The sequence below is a fragment of the Cololabis saira genome, chromosome 7, assembly GCF_033807715.1.
Source record: "Cololabis saira isolate AMF1-May2022 chromosome 7, fColSai1.1, whole genome shotgun sequence".
Classification (NCBI taxonomy): Eukaryota; Metazoa; Chordata; class Actinopteri; order Beloniformes; family Belonidae; genus Cololabis; species Cololabis saira.
This window is the reverse complement of record NC_084593.1, coordinates 4498675-4515868: the sequence shown is the minus strand read 5'-3', so window position 1 is coordinate 4515868 and position 17194 is coordinate 4498675. Positions and strand designations below refer to the sequence as shown.

Below are 17194 nucleotides of genomic sequence, written 5' to 3'. Positions count from 1 at the left end.
TGCGTAGTTACGTTTGCACAAACGTCACACCATATCAGGAAGCCCAGAGATAAAAGCTGTTTTAATTTCAGCTGTAGCGCTGTTAATATGCCACTTTATTAAGTTTTAATATTTTTTCAGGCGTAAAAGTAACCGTTAAGATCCCCAACCTGGGCTCAGTTTATCCAAATAACGCCTGTTAAGAAATTTGATCTGATGTTTTCGGGATGAGAAGAGCGGCCGGCTCGGGAGCTGATTTATGGTTCTGCGTTAAATCAACGCAGAACCTACGGCGTAGGCTCTGCGTTGGTGTAACACGGAACCATAAATCAGCCTTTATTCTGGCAGGTCTGAAGATACAATGCAACAACAGGCAAGCAAGTGATTATATACATTCACTGAGTGAATATTATGAAAGTAAAATATATATTTCTCACTAGAAATGTAATCAAAACGCATTTTTATGCAGAAACTAACTCAAAATATTGATTTTATTAACTAAAAATTAGAAATGTCCGCCATGTTTTTTTATTTGATTCAGTCTGCAAATGATGACGCAAAGCATTCTGGGACGATTCTCTGCTCCTCTTCCTTAGCTATCTGCCCTGCTACTGCTTTTTGTCCTGTCTCGTCTTCAGAGTCTCATTTTTGCGACGAGAAGTCCGGGGGTAAGGGAGCCCTCCTGCCCCGATGGGACATTTTTTGCTGGATACACAATGGACTCCTGGAAACATTGGAAACCGTTGTGTTTGGCGATCCTGTCTGTCGAGGACGTTGAAGATGCTTCATAATTGTATTTATGATAGCAGGATTTCTCCTAATTGGAGCGGGAGGATTCCTCGTCTATCGACAAACGCGTAAGTCGTCGACAGCTGTTTGGAACCAGAGACTTAAGACAGACGGAAAATTACTGGGATATGCCTGTTCTTTCAATAAAATTGTTGATTCTATAATCTGGCCTTGAAGCATCGGTTTGGCCGATCGCTGTAGTCACAATCTCCCTGGTGGAATGTAAACAAGGTGACTCTGCTCCGGAATAACCCTTCCCTCTCCAGATCACCCGCGGACCTGTTTTCAGAACTGATCGAGCCGTCTGATAACATCAAGGACATTGGCTGAGGCAGCTCTGAGCGTGTTCATGGACTCACTGTGTACATACACAGTGGATTTACTGTACTTGTATTGCTGCTTAGTTGTCCTGAATTGCCCCTCGGGGATGAATAAAGTTTCTCTGAATCAGAATCTGAATCTGTAATAGTCAACGGGGACTAACACGGGGGATCAGCTGGGGCATTTTCCCCGTCTCACCTGGAGTCCGTCTTGCTGGAAGGGGAGTCGGGACAGAGGTGCAGGACGGGTGAGGGTGAGCGGGACGAACACTCCGCCTCCTCCTCGGAGGTGGGAGGCGTCGCCGCGGCCGACTGGCAGTCTGATGGAGGCGACGGTGACGACGTCACCATGGCGATCTGCTGCTCCTGCGGCTGCGCCGCCTCGCCCGTCAGCAGCCTCTCCTCCACGCCCTCCTTGCCTTTCTCCTCCGCCGCCCGCTCGTCGGCCGCTTTGATCGCCAGGGCGGCCTCGCCCTCGCTCCCCTCCCGCGTCTGCAGGATGGCGCCCAGGATGGCGGCGCTGCGCTTGCGGCTCTCCCCGAGACTCAGCGCGCAGTAGTCGTGGTCGCCGAAGTTGCGCTGGGTGTCGGCGTCGCCCGCCTGGCCCATGCGCTGCAGCTGGGCGTACAGCTCCGTCTGCTCCGGCAGCTTGCGCGGGTGGTGCGGGCGGCTCAGCCAGGACGAGCCCTTGGTGGCAGCGTGGCTGCTGGAAGACAAGTGCACGGGCTCGCCATGGCCGCCGCCGCCGTCGCCGCCGCCCTTCCCTCCCTCGGACGGCTTGAACAGCTCGTCTTCCACAGGCTTGTGAGGCGGGGTGGTGGGGGGGGTGAGACCTGGGGGAAGAGGGAGGAGATGCAAATGAAACAGTGGCAAGAAAATGGATCTGCAGCCTCCTCGTCAGAATAATTAACTTTCTAGTTTGTTACGGAGACGGTAAATAACATGTGGAAAGTAAAAATAATTGAATCTAGACCAGGGGTTGGCAACCCGCGACTCTAGAGTCGCATGCGGCTCTTTAGCGCCGCCCTAGTGGCTCCTGGAGCTTTTTCAAAAATGTTTGACCTTTTTTTTCCTCTTTTTTCTTATTCTCTTTTCATTTTTTCTCTTTTTTTCTTCCTTTTTCCTACCTTTTTAATCTTGACATTTCAACTTTTTTCTCAACATTTCGACTTTTTTCTCGACATTTCAACTTTTCTCTCGAAGTGCATAATAAAAAAATAAATCTCCCCCAATTATAACTAATATAGAAACATGCAGCATGTGTTGTCTTCATTCTAAGGCTGATACAAGACTTTTCATTTTTTGCGGCTCCAGACATATTTGTTTTTTTGTGTTTTTGGTCCAATATGGCTCTAAAACATTTTGGGTTGCCGACCCCTGATCTAGACGATATGTGAGGTTCTAAAGCAACATTTCCTCCCATCTAGACATCTTTTTTTGAGGAAGGCCTTGCATCTTGCAGCAAGACGATGCTCAATACTACTGTAGTTCTAAAAGCAAGAGCACACACGGGAGCAGGTTCTGATCCGGCCTGCCAGACCTTTGACCCATTAAAAACCATAACCCATTAAAAACCAACAATATGATAAGACCTTGGACTTTTGAGGACCTTCAGTACTTATAAGCTGCATTTTGAATGTTTTTGTTTAGCAGCTTTGGGAACCGTGATCAACTATTCCCTCTGGACCATTTACACATCTGCAGCCCTGGAGGAAATCTGTGTTTCTGTGCAGCCTGAAGCACAGCTACCTGTTACTTCCAGTAAAACCATATACGTATACATTATATATATATGACAGACCCAAACATGTGTTTACCTGCGGTTCCACACAGATCCACGCTGAGCGTCTGCTCGAAAGGCTTGGTGCTGAACTGGGACTCTCTGGTGGGTAAAGAGGCAAAGCAGAGCAGGGGAATGAAAGACTGTTACAAACATTAAACACCAGTCCAATAACAATCATTAAGAAGCTCTTGGTCTCGGCTTCTCGCCTCCTAAAATAAGAGTGCTGCCGTTTGGGCTGGTGTCTGCTGAATTTGAATGATGCGTCTGCTCGCTCTCGTCTCTTATCACGACAGCCATATGTACTCCGCTGTCCTCTCCACTATTCTTCTGCCGCTATTTGTGGCTGTCTGTTCCTGTTTTCTCCAGCTGCCATGAAAGGCAGGAGCTCTGCCGAGTGGATTGGCTTCAGGCGGGGTATTACTTACTCTCCACAGAAGAAAAAACAAAAAAAACAGAGGATACTTTATTTTGGGTGAGCGTTTCAGAGGACTCGTTCTCTCTAAAGATGGACGGATGCCAGGGTTGGGACGGGAGAGCGCTGAGACTTTGTGGCCGGACGGAGCTGGACGAGCTCCAGAGACTGGGATGGGTGGGGGAGTAGGAATGGGTGATATTTTACCGTTCATGATTTACCGTCAAAAAAATTCCCCACGGTAAGAATTTGTATCTCACGGTAAAAAAGATAAATTCCCGTTGATGAAGTTTTTGTGTAAAACTGATTTATGGTTCTTTGTTAAATCCATGCACAACGTACGTGAAGGAAGGAAGGAAGTAAGTAAGTAAGTAAGTAAGTAAGTAAGTAAGTAAGTAAGTAAGTAAGTAAGTAAGTAAGTAAGTAAGTAAGTAAGTAAGTAAGTAAGTAAGTAAGTAAGTAAGTAAGTAAGTAAGTAAGTAAGTAAGTAAGTAAGTAAGTAAGTAAGTAAGTAAGTAAGTAAGTAGGTAAGTAAGTAAGTAAGTAAGTAAGTAAGTAAGTAAGTAAGTAAGTAAGTAAGTAAGTAAGTAAGTAAGTAAGTAAGTAAGTAAGTAAGTAAGTAAGTAAGTAAGTAAGTAAGTAAGTAAGTAAGGAAGTAAGTAAGTAAGTAAGTAAGTAAGTAAGTAAGTAAGTAAGTAAGGAAGGAAGGAAGGAAGGAAGGAAGGAAGGAAGGAAGGAAGGAAGGAAGGAAGGAAGGAAGGAAGGAGGAAATGAGCCAGAAAGAAAGAAAGAAAGAAAGAAAGAAAGAAATGATCCTGAAAGAAAGAAAGAAAGAAAGAAATGAGCCAGAAAGAAAGAAAGAAAGAAAGAAAGAAAGAAAGAAAGAAAGAAAAAGAAAGAAAGAAATGAGCCAGAAAGAAAGAAAGAAAGAAAGAAAGAAAGAAAAAGAAAGAAAGAAAGAAAGAAAGAAAGAAAGAAAGAAAGAAAGAAATGAGCCAGAAAGAAAGAAAGAAAGAAAGAAAGAAAGAAAAAGAAAGAAAGAAAGAAAGAAAGAAAGAAAGAAAGAAAGAAAGAAAGAAAAAGAAAGAAAGAAAGAAAGAAATGAGCCAGAAAGAAAGAAAGAAAGAAAGAAAGAAAGAAAAAGAAAGAAAGAAAGAAAGAAAGAAAGAAAGAAAGAAAGAAAGAAAGAAAGAAAGAAAGAAAGAAAGAAAGAAAGAAAAAGAAAGAAAGAAAGAAAAAAGGTGGATCTGAGAGCGAAATAGATTTATAGTTAAAAAGGTGGAGTTGAATTGGTATTTTTTTTATCGTCATTTTTATCGTTATAAATGCGGGATAAATGCCAGAAATTATCGTGATAAATTTATTAGTCCATACCGCATCCCTAGCGGGGAGGCTGATTTGGGAAAGTAGCAGCCGCTCCTGTCGGGCCCAGATTAACATCTGAGTGAACCAACCCCAACCGGCTATGGGCAGAAATATGTGCCACTAGAAACTGAATTTGAATAATTTATATTTGAATTTGAATTGCTCAACTTGAATAATTGCATAAAAAAACTGAATCTGAATCACATTATTTGAATTTGTATTGTTTAATTTGAATCATTGCATTGAAAAACTGAATCTACATTCAGTTCTCACAATTCAAATTCAAAACCGTACGGTGCGCGTCGCCGCGTAGCCTACGCCGTACGGCGTAGCCTACGCCGTACCCTACGCCGTACCCTACGGCGTAGGCTACGGCGTAGGCTACGGCGTAGGCTACGCGGCGATACGCTGCGTCGATTTAACGCGGAACCATAAATCAGGCTTCACCCGTTGCCGCAAATCTTCACACACTCCTCAGCAGAAATGTTTCTACAAAACGGCAAGATATAAATCTACACTTTTTACACAGATTGGAGAAAACACAATAGGTTTTGAAATATCTAGCTCCCATTGGTCGTTTATATCGTTGAAAGAAAATAGAGGTTATAGTAGGCTACGTGAAAAGGAGTATCTGCACTCGATTGCTGTTCCTGCGGAAGACCCGGATGTCTGGCACAGTAAAATTGAAATTTAATTGCAAGAACTGAATTTGTGGCACATATTTCTGCCCATACCCGGCGAGCTCAATCACTGAAGATCTCAAGAGTAAAATGGATGGATTTCACCTTGAATTTGTCCCGTTCCATATGACGAATCGGTCACGCAACCAAACTGAGTGTTAAAAGGTTTAGCTCAGATGATTCTCTGTCCTGCAAATAATTCGTTTTGAAGCTAAATTTGTCAACAGATTTTCTGAATTAGGCCCGATTACGTTGAGCTTTATATAACTGAGAATAGTTAACAAATAAGATCAAATGACTCTGATTTTCTTAATTTACAAGCATCACTAATGTAGTATTTTCCATGTTTACGGGCGTTATTGTGCTGAAGCTGAGTCTGTGTGTCTTCACTGGTGTCACCTTTGCAAAGCTTTGACTGTCCAAGTCTTTTATCCCCTCTGCTGTTCGGCTATTACATTTAAATTTATCCTTATGAATTTGTTTGGTATTTAGGTACTGTGTACCTTCTAGGAATTATATCATCCAGTGTTCGTATAGACTGTTTTTTAATTAATTTATTGGTATCAGCACTTTTTTAATGCAACAAATTGCTGATTTCTGCACACCGCTGCCAACTTTCTCTCTGTGTTTGTATTGAATGTGTTATGTGTTTGTTATGTGTGTGTTTGGGCGCGAGCTGCCAAATCAAATTTCCCTTCAAGGGATTAATAAAGTTGTCTTGAATTTTGAATCTTGTAGCTTTTATGGCAACTGGACAAAAGGGCAACATTAATTGCCCGGGGAAGCCGCCTGTCATCCATGTTTGGGTTATAGCTGGGAGGGAATTCATGAAAATCATGCACTTGGTGACAAGTTTTTAATATTTGGCATGGTGTTAGGTATGGACATAAGGTTTTCAAAAACCACCGCAAACAAATTGGAACGCCCCCTAGTGGCCGGTTTGCAGAAAACTCAAAATGAATCAATAAGCGAGGCGATAGAGGCAGCATTGTAGGTGTTAAGTGAGTTTAAACATGCACAGCTGATGTTTTTTGTGTGTTATTTTAATAAAATCCTATTCTTTCACTGTGATTTAGTTCTGAGGTTCTGTTCATCTTAAATCTGAATGAAGCCACTGTTCTCACCCAATGAGATTATTGACACTAAAGTGATAGTGACCTGTCCAATAAACTGAAAATTGCATTCCTTGGGGGTGAAAATATGAGTCTAGATCCCTATATAATCATTCTATGTGACTTAATTCTAGAGATATGGAGGCAAAGAATGACCTTGAAAATTAAATTTGACCTTCAACATGACCTTTAAATATGAAATGTATCTCTATTCCTAGCACTAAAAAAGTAGAGAAAGTGACAATATACAACAATCTGGGACTAAGAGAAGCTGAGATATGACCTTTGGTCTTTTCGGCGGGAGCCATTTTTAATTTTCTGCAAACCGGCCACTAGGGGGCGTCACCATTTGTTTGCAGTGGTTTTTGAAAACCTTATGTCCAAACCTACCACCATGCCAAATATCAAAAACTTGTCATCAAGTGCACAATCTTTATGATTTTTGAAATATTCCCTCCCAGCTATTATTTCCAAGCTAAGAGACGCGATCCTACGTATCCCGGACGTTGTTCCGGCTCCAGAAAGCATCATGAAACAGTTCTGTCTGTCTCCACTGGTTCTGCACACTGACATCAAAGTCAGGAAACAAATAAGGATGGTGCCAGGCCGGCCCGGGAGGAATTTGGTGATGATTTCTCCATATTTCAGCATGATGGAGCACCTAAATCACCAAAAGTGATATCTAAGTGGTTTAAGGACCTTGGCATTCAGATTTTGTTTCTGTGGCCAGAACATTTCCAAGATCCCAGTCCCATCAAGCACCTGTGGTCAATCCTCAGCTCAGAAAGCTGATATCCAGCATGGCAGAGAGAAAAGTTCCAGTTCTGGAGAAGCATCAATACCGTAAATACTAAGTATTGGAATAGCTGTCTGGTATTTACCAATAAAAATGTCTGAAACCCAGCTGATGTTATTCTGTATGCCACAGACACATGAGAAGAACATGCTCTCAGAATACTTAAGCAGCAAAGTTAGAAAGAGCTGCTAATCGTATCCACCGTTAAACCTTGTGGATGATTGATGTTAAACCGCCGTCAAAAAGATCCCGAGCTTGCTCCGACATGGATCACAGGACCATGTTTTTGTGAGAGATGTGTCACTTTTAGCTGCAAAAAATATTATATTACATCCAGTAACTTAACCTCCTTACTGATTTTAGACTGTAGAATTGTCAAATGTGCAGAAGAATCAGTGCTCCTGTCCATTTTTCTTCCCAATATAACTTCAACTTTAAATATCTGGCAGTTATTCAATATTACTGTGTGTTCCGACTGTGTAATAACTGTTTAAGAACAAGTGGTTCACATCCTCCCACATGTTGCTATGGCAGCTCAAGTGGGACAAACCAAGCACTGCCTGTAAAGTGTAATCTTTTACTGCAGGACAGGAAAGGAAAGCCCAGTCTCGTCTCTATTCGCCTCAGAGTTGTACGATCGGAAAGTTCCCGAGAATACGAGTGCACGAGGAGCCACGGCAGGCGTGTTATGTAGGAGACTCACCCTGTGGACTTCTGGTTGAGAGGCAGACAGAGGCAGGCTCGCTTTTCTGGAAGGAGAAGAAAAACTCGGTTACAACTTACTCTGGACTCGAGCAATTCAGAGAGAATCCACTATGAACACAGTCGTCTTTGGGCCAGTCCCAGTCCCCCCCTAGTCCTACTTTTCAGTCCTACCCCTAAATTTTGCGTGTTCCCGTGAGGGTAGTGGTGTCCCAATTCCTCTTTGCATGTAGGGCTGGTGGACATAACGAGGGCTAGTGGACATAACGAGGGCTAGTGGACATAACGAGGGCTAGTGGACATAATAAGGGCTAGTGTGTATGAATCTAGCCCTTCACAGAGAGGTATTTCAGATGCTGACTTGCCGACCGAGGGCCTGAGAACATTTTCCAGAATGCTTTACGTCATCATTTGCAGACTGAATCAAACAAAAAAACATGGCGGACATTTCTTATTTTTTAGTGAATAAAATTCACAAAACATTTTTAAGTTAGTTTCTGCATAAAAATGCATTTTCATTACATTTCTAGTGAGAAATATATATTTTACTTTCATAATATTCACTCAGTGAATGTACATAATCACTCGTTTGCCCGTTGTTGCAAAGATCTCGCCAGAATAAAGGCTGATTTATGGTTCCGCGTTACACCAACGCAGAACCTACGGCGTAGGTTCTGCGTCGATTTAACGCGGAACCATAAATCAGCTCCCGAGCCGGCGGCTCTTCTCATCCCGAAAACATCGTAGAAAACTTCTTAACAGGCGTTATTTGGATAAACTGAGCCCAGGTTGGGGATCTTAACGGTTACTTTTACGCCTGAAAAAATATTAAAACTTAATAAAGTGGCATATTAACAGCGCTACAGCGGAAATTAAAACAGCTTTTATCTCTGGGCTTCCTGATATGGTGTGACGTATGTGCAAACGTAACTACACAGTCGCTTACGTACCCGAACGTAAACCACGCAGTGACGTAGCAAGTGGTGTCCCAATCCCTAGGGAACATTACAAGGACTCTACGCCTGTGGCTTCATTTCTAGGGCTAGTGGTAGAAAGTAGGGGGGGATTGGGATTGGCCCTCTGTGTGGTGTTGGTCTCACCGTGGCAGCAGGGTTTGGTCGGCTCCGTCGGGGCGGCGCTGCCATCTCCGGACGCTCGCTGTTCCGGCTGCATCCCCATGGTGGTTCCCCCTCCCGCCTGGGTGGGCAGGAGTTTGACCCCTGCTTGTCCGTCCTCCCTGTCGTCCCTGTCCCGGCCCTCGCCGTCCCTCGCCCGCCCGGGCCGCAGCCGCTTGGCGAAGCGGCTGGGGAAGGAGGCCAAGCGTCTGGAGCGCCGCACCGAGAAGGAGCCGCTGGTTTCGGCCGGCTCCTCCAGCTCGGAGGGACAGTTCCTCCTCTCGGGCGAGGAGGAGTCTTTGCAAAGCTCTGTTTTGGGGTTGTAGGAGGGGTACGGGGCTGAGAGGGAGGCCGGCGGTGCGGCGTCCCCGTGGGGGCCGTGTGAGTGGGCATAGGGGGGGCTGTGCAGTCTGTAAGGCTTGCTCACATCGAAGGAGCTGCTCTGCTGCAGGAGCTCGCAGAGGAGGGAGTCGGCCTTCATCTCTCTCTGCCGGGCGAAAGGGACCCTCCTGGGGGCGTGGCCCCCGCTCGTCCCGGGCGTGGCCGCCGGCGCGGCTCTACTGTGAGAGTTCAGGGTTCCGGGGCGGGGGCCCTCGGGTCGGACCCGGGGCCGGGGGGCGTCCCGGCGCTCCCAGCCCTGCTGCTTGCGCATGGGCAGGCAGTAGGTGTGCATGTACGTGATCAGCTCCACCACCGAGTGCAGTTCCTTCTCCGAGCTGAACTGAGGCTTGGGCGGCTCGGGAGGGGCGGCCCCCGCCGTGCGCGCCGCGCCCTCCACCTCGCTGCTGGAAGACTCCTCCTCCTCCTCCTCCCCTTCCTCCTCTTCATCCTCCTCCGACTCGCTGTCCTCGTCCTCCTCCTCCTCCTCCTCGTCCTCCTCCGTGTCGGGCGTCGGGGCGTCCTCCATGTCCTGGGCGGTGGTCAGGTGGCGGTGCAGCTCGGTGCACAGACGCCCCGCGGGGCGCACGGCACGGGGCTTCCGCTCCGGGGGGAGGTCGCTCTGCAGGGGCAGACCAGCACATGTGAGCAGGGGCAACACCCAAAACTACACCCAAAAGTACACCCCAAACTACTCTTTTTCATTCCTCCGAAATTCTACAATCATGGAATTGATTAACTGGTCTCTCAGCACAATTGACCAAATTTTTTCGACGAGAAGTCAGGGGGTAAGGGAGCCCTCTTGCCCCCATGGGACATTTTTTGCTGGATACAAAATGGATTCCTGGAAACATCAGAAGCCGTTCCTGGCGATCCTGTCTGTCGAGGACGTTGAACATGCCTTCATAATTGGATTTATGATAGCAGGATTTCTTCTAATTGGAGTTGGGGGATTCCTAGTCTACCGACAAACGCGTAAGTCGTTGAATGCTGTTCTGGCCCTTTCTGAGCTACCCGACGTTGCTGAAGGAATAAGCACGGCGACCAACACTCAGACTTAACGTTGGGAGAGCAAAACCGCCAGCCTGCGATTCTTGAACAGAATCGTAGGCTTGCGGCGGTCTTTGAGCTCATTGACAAGATGGATAAGACCTTGGAGAAGTTGGAAGTTTGGCTTGCTGGGAATTGATCACAAATTCGTCTGTTTGGAGTCGCCATTGATGAACCAGAGACTGAAGGCAGACGGAAAATTACTGAGTCCGTCTTTTCTTTGCAATATAATTGTTGATTCTATAATCTGGCCTTGACAGAGCGGATTGGCCGACCGCTCCAGTCACAATCTCCCTGGTGGAATGTAAACAAGTGGCTCTGCCCCCACTAACCCTCCCCTCTCCAGGAACATCTGTGGACCTGTTTCAGAACTGACCGAGCCGTCTGATAACATCAAGGACATTGGCTGAGAGCAGCTCTGAGCGAAGTTCACGGACTTACCGCTCACACACACACCTCCCTCATTCTCAACGCCTTCCTGGCTATAAGTCTTGTGATGTTGATGTTATTAATTAAACTGAGGTGGTTTTTTTGCACTTTCTCACTGTGTATTTATACATAGTGTGAAAATGTCTTTCTTTTACTTTATTTAATACAAAACAGGTAACAATACAAATGCGCAAAACAAAAACGCATACAGGTACAGGACAAGAGGGGACACTAGAAAACAAACACAAAAGACAGACAAAAAGAACAGTACGAAACAACAAAGTCAATGTTTTATCTCAGATTTCTTCTACGTGGCCATGTATGTGGTTGTGTGCGTTTATGTATGTATGCATGCACGTGTGTGGTGTGTATGAGTATGATGCTGTTTTAGAATGATGTTATTTTAGGAGAGAGACAGCAGCCAAAAAAATAAATAAAGCTAAATAAATAAATAAATAGGATAAATAAAATAAATAAAAAAGGGTCTAAAAGGGTGAGTCATTAACGCAGGAAGAAATGAGAGGGGAAGGGATGAGGGGGGAGAGAGGAGAAGAAGAGAAGAGAGAACAAAGGGAAAAACAAACAAAGAAGCAAAAGGAGACCATGATCTTAAGGGGCATTTTCAAATCTAGTAAACCATCAAGCAAAGCGACAGCCCTCAACGTAGAGTAAAAGATGGCGTTATCTGCCTTTTGTGGATTTTTGCCTTCGTCTCAATCTCTTAATGGTCTTTTCTTTGCAGGGAAAGGTTAGGATGGAGTGAAAATGTGAATGCAACAGGCTTTTAATCTGAAGGGGTGACCCTGGAGCGGGCCGTCTCTCTCTGCTTGTTTTCAGATTAAATCCGAGGGTCTGGCGGCCCGGCCGGCTGGCTGCAGGATCGCTGAGTACATTTACCGCCCGAGTTTGTGAGGAGTGATTCAGCGTGCGGCTGCACTAAAATAGCTGATTTGATATTACTCATACGGAGAGAGAGAAGAGAGGGAGGCTCTGATTCACCGCTGCCCTTTCGCCCTTCCAGTCAATATTTTTGCCATCTGCCACGGCGCAGCCAGGCCGCTCTGAGAACAGCGAGCTCTGAGCCCTCGCGGCGGCGGTGCCGGCGGAGCCGTTCACGATAAACCGTCAAAAAAATTCCGAAGTCCCCGGGGCCCCTGATGGAATGGGGCTCGGCTTCCCCCCCGGGTACTTCACACGCCCACTAGGAATGGGCGATATTTTACCGTTTACGATTTACTGTCAAAGAAATTCCCCACGGTAAGAATTTGCCATCTCGCAGTAAAAACGATAAATTCCTGTTGATGACGTTTTTGTGTAAAACTGATTTATGGTTTTGCGTTAAATCGAAGGAAGGAAGGAAGGAAGGAAGGAAGGAAGGAAGGAAGGAAGGAAGGAAGGAAGGAAGGAAGGAAGGAAGGAAGGAAGGAAGGAAGGAAGGAAGGAAGGAAGGAAGGAAGGAAGGAAAGAAATGAGTCTGAAAGAAAGAAAGAAAGAAAGAAGGAAAGAAGGAAAGAAATGAGCCAGAAATAAAGAAAAGAAGAAAGAAAGAAATAAATAAATAAATGAGCAAGAAAGAAAGAAAGAAAGAAAGAAAGAAAGAAAGAAAGAAAGAAAGAAAGAAAGAAAGAAAGAAAGAAAGAAAGAAAGACAAAAGGATAAATTCCCGTTGATACGTGTTTGTGTAACAAACATGGAGGATCTGAGTAATTCCAGTTTCTCAGTACAGGTGTAACTCATTTAGTTGGTTTTTATCAATTCAACTTAATTGGTGTAGTTTAGTAGAATTTAGTATCTTTTAGAGCAGTGATTTGGCTCCAAAGACTGAATGTGGTGATAGATTTATAGTTACAAAGGTGGAGTTGAATTGGTACTTTTGTTATTGTCATTTTTATCGTTATCGGGATAAATGCCAGAAACTATCGTGATACATTTTTTAGTCCATACTGCCCATCCCTACATCAGCCCCCACTCTGTCGGGGCAGAAAGCAGGAGTCCGTGTGACGGTTCAGCGTGATTTTGTGCTTTTGTACAAGATAAACGAGCGGTGTTGTAATCACTGAGCTGCTGAAGCCGCCATGCTAGCAGCGCTCCAATTACTGCTAAGTCATACAGCAGTCGCCATTGTAAACGTCCTGCCGTCGCCCGCGACACATTCATCACCGGCGGCAGCTGAAGGTCTCTACAAGCTCGGCGGCGCTGGGGTTTTATTCTAAAATGAAATATCTATCATTTTGGAAAAGAAAAGCTGTCACACTGCGAAGGATGGACTGTTGCCGCTCGCGCCGCCGACAGTTTTCATCTTCTTCCACATTTATAGAAACAGACTGTGATGCCTGTCAGGAGCCGTGTTGAGCCGTGTCAAGCTCATCCCCTCATCCTCACCTTTAACTGCAGTTTGTTGGATCTTTACTCAATTATTTCTCCTTGTCGGGGGTGAAGAATTACGATGACTGTGCAATTAGCATGGGCCTGATAGTGAAATCCTTCCCCTGACAGCCGGAGTGATGATTGGCTGCAGAGTCACACCCTAAATGACTCCATGAATGGCAACGGCACTTGTTTTCTGGGATCTTAAAGATGTTTAACCTTTTGTTTAAACGGATTATTCTCTTTTTCCTGACTGGTGGAGGGTAAGCCGTTATCCTAATGAAGTCACGTCTGAGTTTTTTCTTCTAAATTCAATTCATCAACAAAAGACACAGAAACAGCAGGTCCATCCTAGTTGTAAGCACCATTCTTCCAGGACATTAAAATCCCTTTATAGAATTTTTAAGGTGGACCTGGATGGATTGGGCAACTGTTTGAATCCCAACTGAGCCCTGAGAATAAGTAGAAACCAGTGACTGCGTTTCCATGCATCAATAACTCTTTTAAAACCCGAATATTGGCAATAACCCGAATTTGCACGGCCATGTAAACACCAATAACCCCTTTGAATAACCCAAATTTGATCATATTCCGGTTTTTAAAATCCCCAATATGAGCCCTGGGTTACTCCTTTTAAAACCAGAATATTCGGTCATGTAAACACCTAACGGAATATCCCCATCAAACGGAACAGGAATCTGTTTTCTGCACATGCTCTGTTCACAAGGAATCCTGGTCTTTTGAGTCCAGGAAGTTCTTATAAACACGGAGAAACCAAGACCAGGAGGAGACTAATCACTTCATAAATGTAATGATGGATATGAACATTTCTGCATTTGGCGGGAATTGATCACAAATTCGTCTGTTTGGAGTCGCCATTGATGAACCAGAGACTAAAGGCAGACGGAAACTTACTGAGTCTGTCTGTTTTGCAATATAATTGTTGATTCTATAATCTGGCCTTGACAGGGCGGTTTTGTCTGATCGCGCTGGTCACAATCTTCCTGGTGGAATGTAAACAAGGTGACTCTGCCCCCACTAACCCTCCCCTCTCAGGAACATCTGTGGACTGTTTTCAGAACTGACCGAGCCGACTGATAATATTATTATAATCAGTGTGAAGATGGTCCACCCCCCCCCCCCATCCCAGTGTTATCCCTGGAAAAACAGGCGCACAATACCATTGTGTCGCTGCCGGTGTATCCGAAGTCAAAAACAGTTTTCTAAGCTAATAAACCTGATTCTGATTCTGATTAAACCTGTTGTAAGTGGATGTACCATCACAATGACTCTGGAAATATTATATTAAGGTGGAAAGGTTACATAGTGCTGCTTTAAGCATTGAAGGACAAACAGATGAAGGGAGACGTTGTCCCGTCACCTAGTCGGTTATTTCTACCCACCTTGGCCAGGGGTCTGACCGGCCGTAAGCGCAGGCTTCTGTTGCCGTAGCGATGGCTGTGGACTCCATCTTTGTGCACGTCGATGCCCGTGGGGACATTGGGAGGAGTTAACAGCAACTTCTTCAGCTGGAGAAACAAAAAAGTGAAAAACAAAAGACAGGAATTACAACACAAGTCTGCACACTGGTATCCATCCCAGTTATGGGATGTTTTATTCTTTTAATGGTGTTTTGTGGTGAACAGGACAGCAGGGACGGAGCTGTGAGGACTCGTTTCAGTGATGGAGGAGAATCCAGTCTTTTCAGTGGGATTGTTCATATATATCAGGGGTCGGCAACCCGCGGCTTTAGAGCCGCATGCAGCTCTTTAGCGCCGCCCTAGTGGCTCCTGGAGCTTTTTAAAAATGTTTGACCTTTTTTCTCTTTTTTTTTATTTTTTTCTTCTTTTTCTTCCTTTTTCCTTTGCTTTTTAATTTCGACATTTTGAATTTTTTCTCAAAATTTTGACTTTTTTCTCGACATTTCGACTTTTTTCTCAACATTTTGACTTTTTTCTCGACATTTTGACTTTTTTCTCGACATTTCGACTTTTTTCTCTACATTTCGACTTTTTTCTCAAGATTGTACTTCAAAATTAATCTTGACATTTCAACTTTTTTCTCGACATTTCGACTTTTTTCTCGACATTTCAACTTTTTTCTTGAAATTTCAACTTTTTTCTCGACATTTTGACTTTTTTCTCAAAATTTTGACTTTTTTCTCGACATTTCGACTTTTTTCTCAAGATTGTACTTCAACATTAATCTTGACATTTCAACTTTTTTCTCGACATTTTCGACTTTTTTCTAAAAATTTTGACTTTTTTCTCGACATTTCGACTTTTTTCTCGACATTTCAACTTTTTTCTTGAAATTTCGACTTTTTTCTCGACATTTTGACTTTTTTCTCAAAATTTTGACTTTTTTCTCGACATTTCGACTTTTTTCTCAAGATTGTACTTCAACATTAATCTTGACATTTCAACTTTTTTCTCGACATTTCAACTTTTTTCTCGAAGTGCATAATGAAGAAAAAATATCCCCTAAGTTATAACTAATACAGAAACATGCAGCATGTGTTTATTCTTTTCTTCTTTTTCTTCCTTTTTCCTTTGCTTTTTAATTTCGACATTTTGATTTTTTTCTCAAAATTTTGACTTTTTTCTCGACATTTCAACTTTTTTCTTGAAATTTCGACTTTTTTCTCGACATTTTGACTTTTTTCTTCATTGAAGTGCATAATGAAGAAAAAATATCCCCTAAGTTATAACTAATACAGAAACATGCAGCATGTGTTGCCTTCATTCTAAGGCTTATACAAGACTTTTCATTTTTTGCGGCTCCAGACATATTAGTTTTTTGTGTTTTCAGTCCAATATGGCTCTAAAACGTGATCTATATTCTCTCAGTTGTTAATCCCCCACAGATGGAGGTTTGTATGAGCGGATAACGTGTAGAAAAGGTCACAACGTTATACATTCATCACTTGACTAAAGCTGACAGCGACATGGCATGATCACGTTCCCCATTTAACAGCATTTCCTCTCCGAACAGACCAGAGCTGCCGCTCCTCCCGTTCTCTTCATCCTTTCATCACGTTCTCCAGTCTTGCCCTTTCTCTCCCAACATATTCTCATTTGTTTTCTTTCATTCGGCCCTTTTGATTTTCCTTCTTGCCACGGTCCAAATCAGCCTCCTCCGTCTTACCCCCACATCCTTTTATTTCTCTTTTCATCCTTCTATCTCTACGACCTTTCACGCCTGCCTTCGTCTTAACCTCTACGCAGTCGCATCAACTTTGTTGTTCTCGCCGTAGAACCCTCGTCTCCCCGTCCTCTCGTTCCTCCAGACCAGGGGTCGGCAACACAAAATATTATTGGACCAAAAACACAAAAAACAAATATGTCTGGAGCCGCAAAAAATGAAAAGTCTTGTACAAGCCTTAGAATGAAGACAACACATGCTGCATGTTTCTATATTAGTTATAACTGGGGGAAGATTATTTCTTCATTATGCACTTTGAGAAAAAAGTCTAAATGTCGAGAAAAAAGTAGAAATTTCGAGAAAAAATTGAAATGTAAAGATTAATGTTGAAGTACAATCTTGAGAAAAAAGTCGAAATGTTGAGAAAAAAGTCGAAATGTTGAGAAAAAAGTCGAAATGTTGAGACAAAAGTCAAAAAGTTGAGAAAAAAGTAAAAATGTCGAGAAAAGTTAAAATGTCAAGATTAATGTTGAAGTACAATCTTGAGAAAAAAGTCGAAATGTCGAGAAAAAAGTCAAAATTTTGAGAAAAAAGTCGAAATGTCGAGATGAAAAAGGAAAGGAAAAAGGAAGAAAAAGAAGAAAAAAAGAAAAAAAAGAGAAAAAAGGAAAAAAAAAGAGAAAAAAAGAAGAAAAAAAGGTCAAACATTTCTGAAAAAAGCTCCAGGAGCCACTAGGGCGGCGCTAAAGAGCCGTATGTGGCTCTAGAGCCGC

General features: G+C 43.7%; 1 protein-coding gene across 1 annotated transcript in view; it reads right to left on the bottom strand.

Moving 5' to 3' along the window:
* ppargc1b (peroxisome proliferator-activated receptor gamma, coactivator 1 beta) overlaps positions 1 to 17194 on the bottom strand; it is a 137791-nt gene that overhangs the window by 5190 nt on the left and 115407 nt on the right. The window contains exons 4-8 of the mRNA XM_061724749.1: positions 14681 to 14806; positions 9039 to 10053; positions 7940 to 7985; positions 2906 to 2970; positions 1288 to 1921 (exon numbers count right to left, since the gene is read on the bottom strand). Coding sequence (XP_061580733.1) covers positions 1288 to 1921; positions 2906 to 2970; positions 7940 to 7985; positions 9039 to 10053; positions 14681 to 14806 — 1886 coding nt within the window. The remainder of the gene's footprint in view (positions 1 to 1287; positions 1922 to 2905; positions 2971 to 7939; positions 7986 to 9038; positions 10054 to 14680; positions 14807 to 17194) is intronic.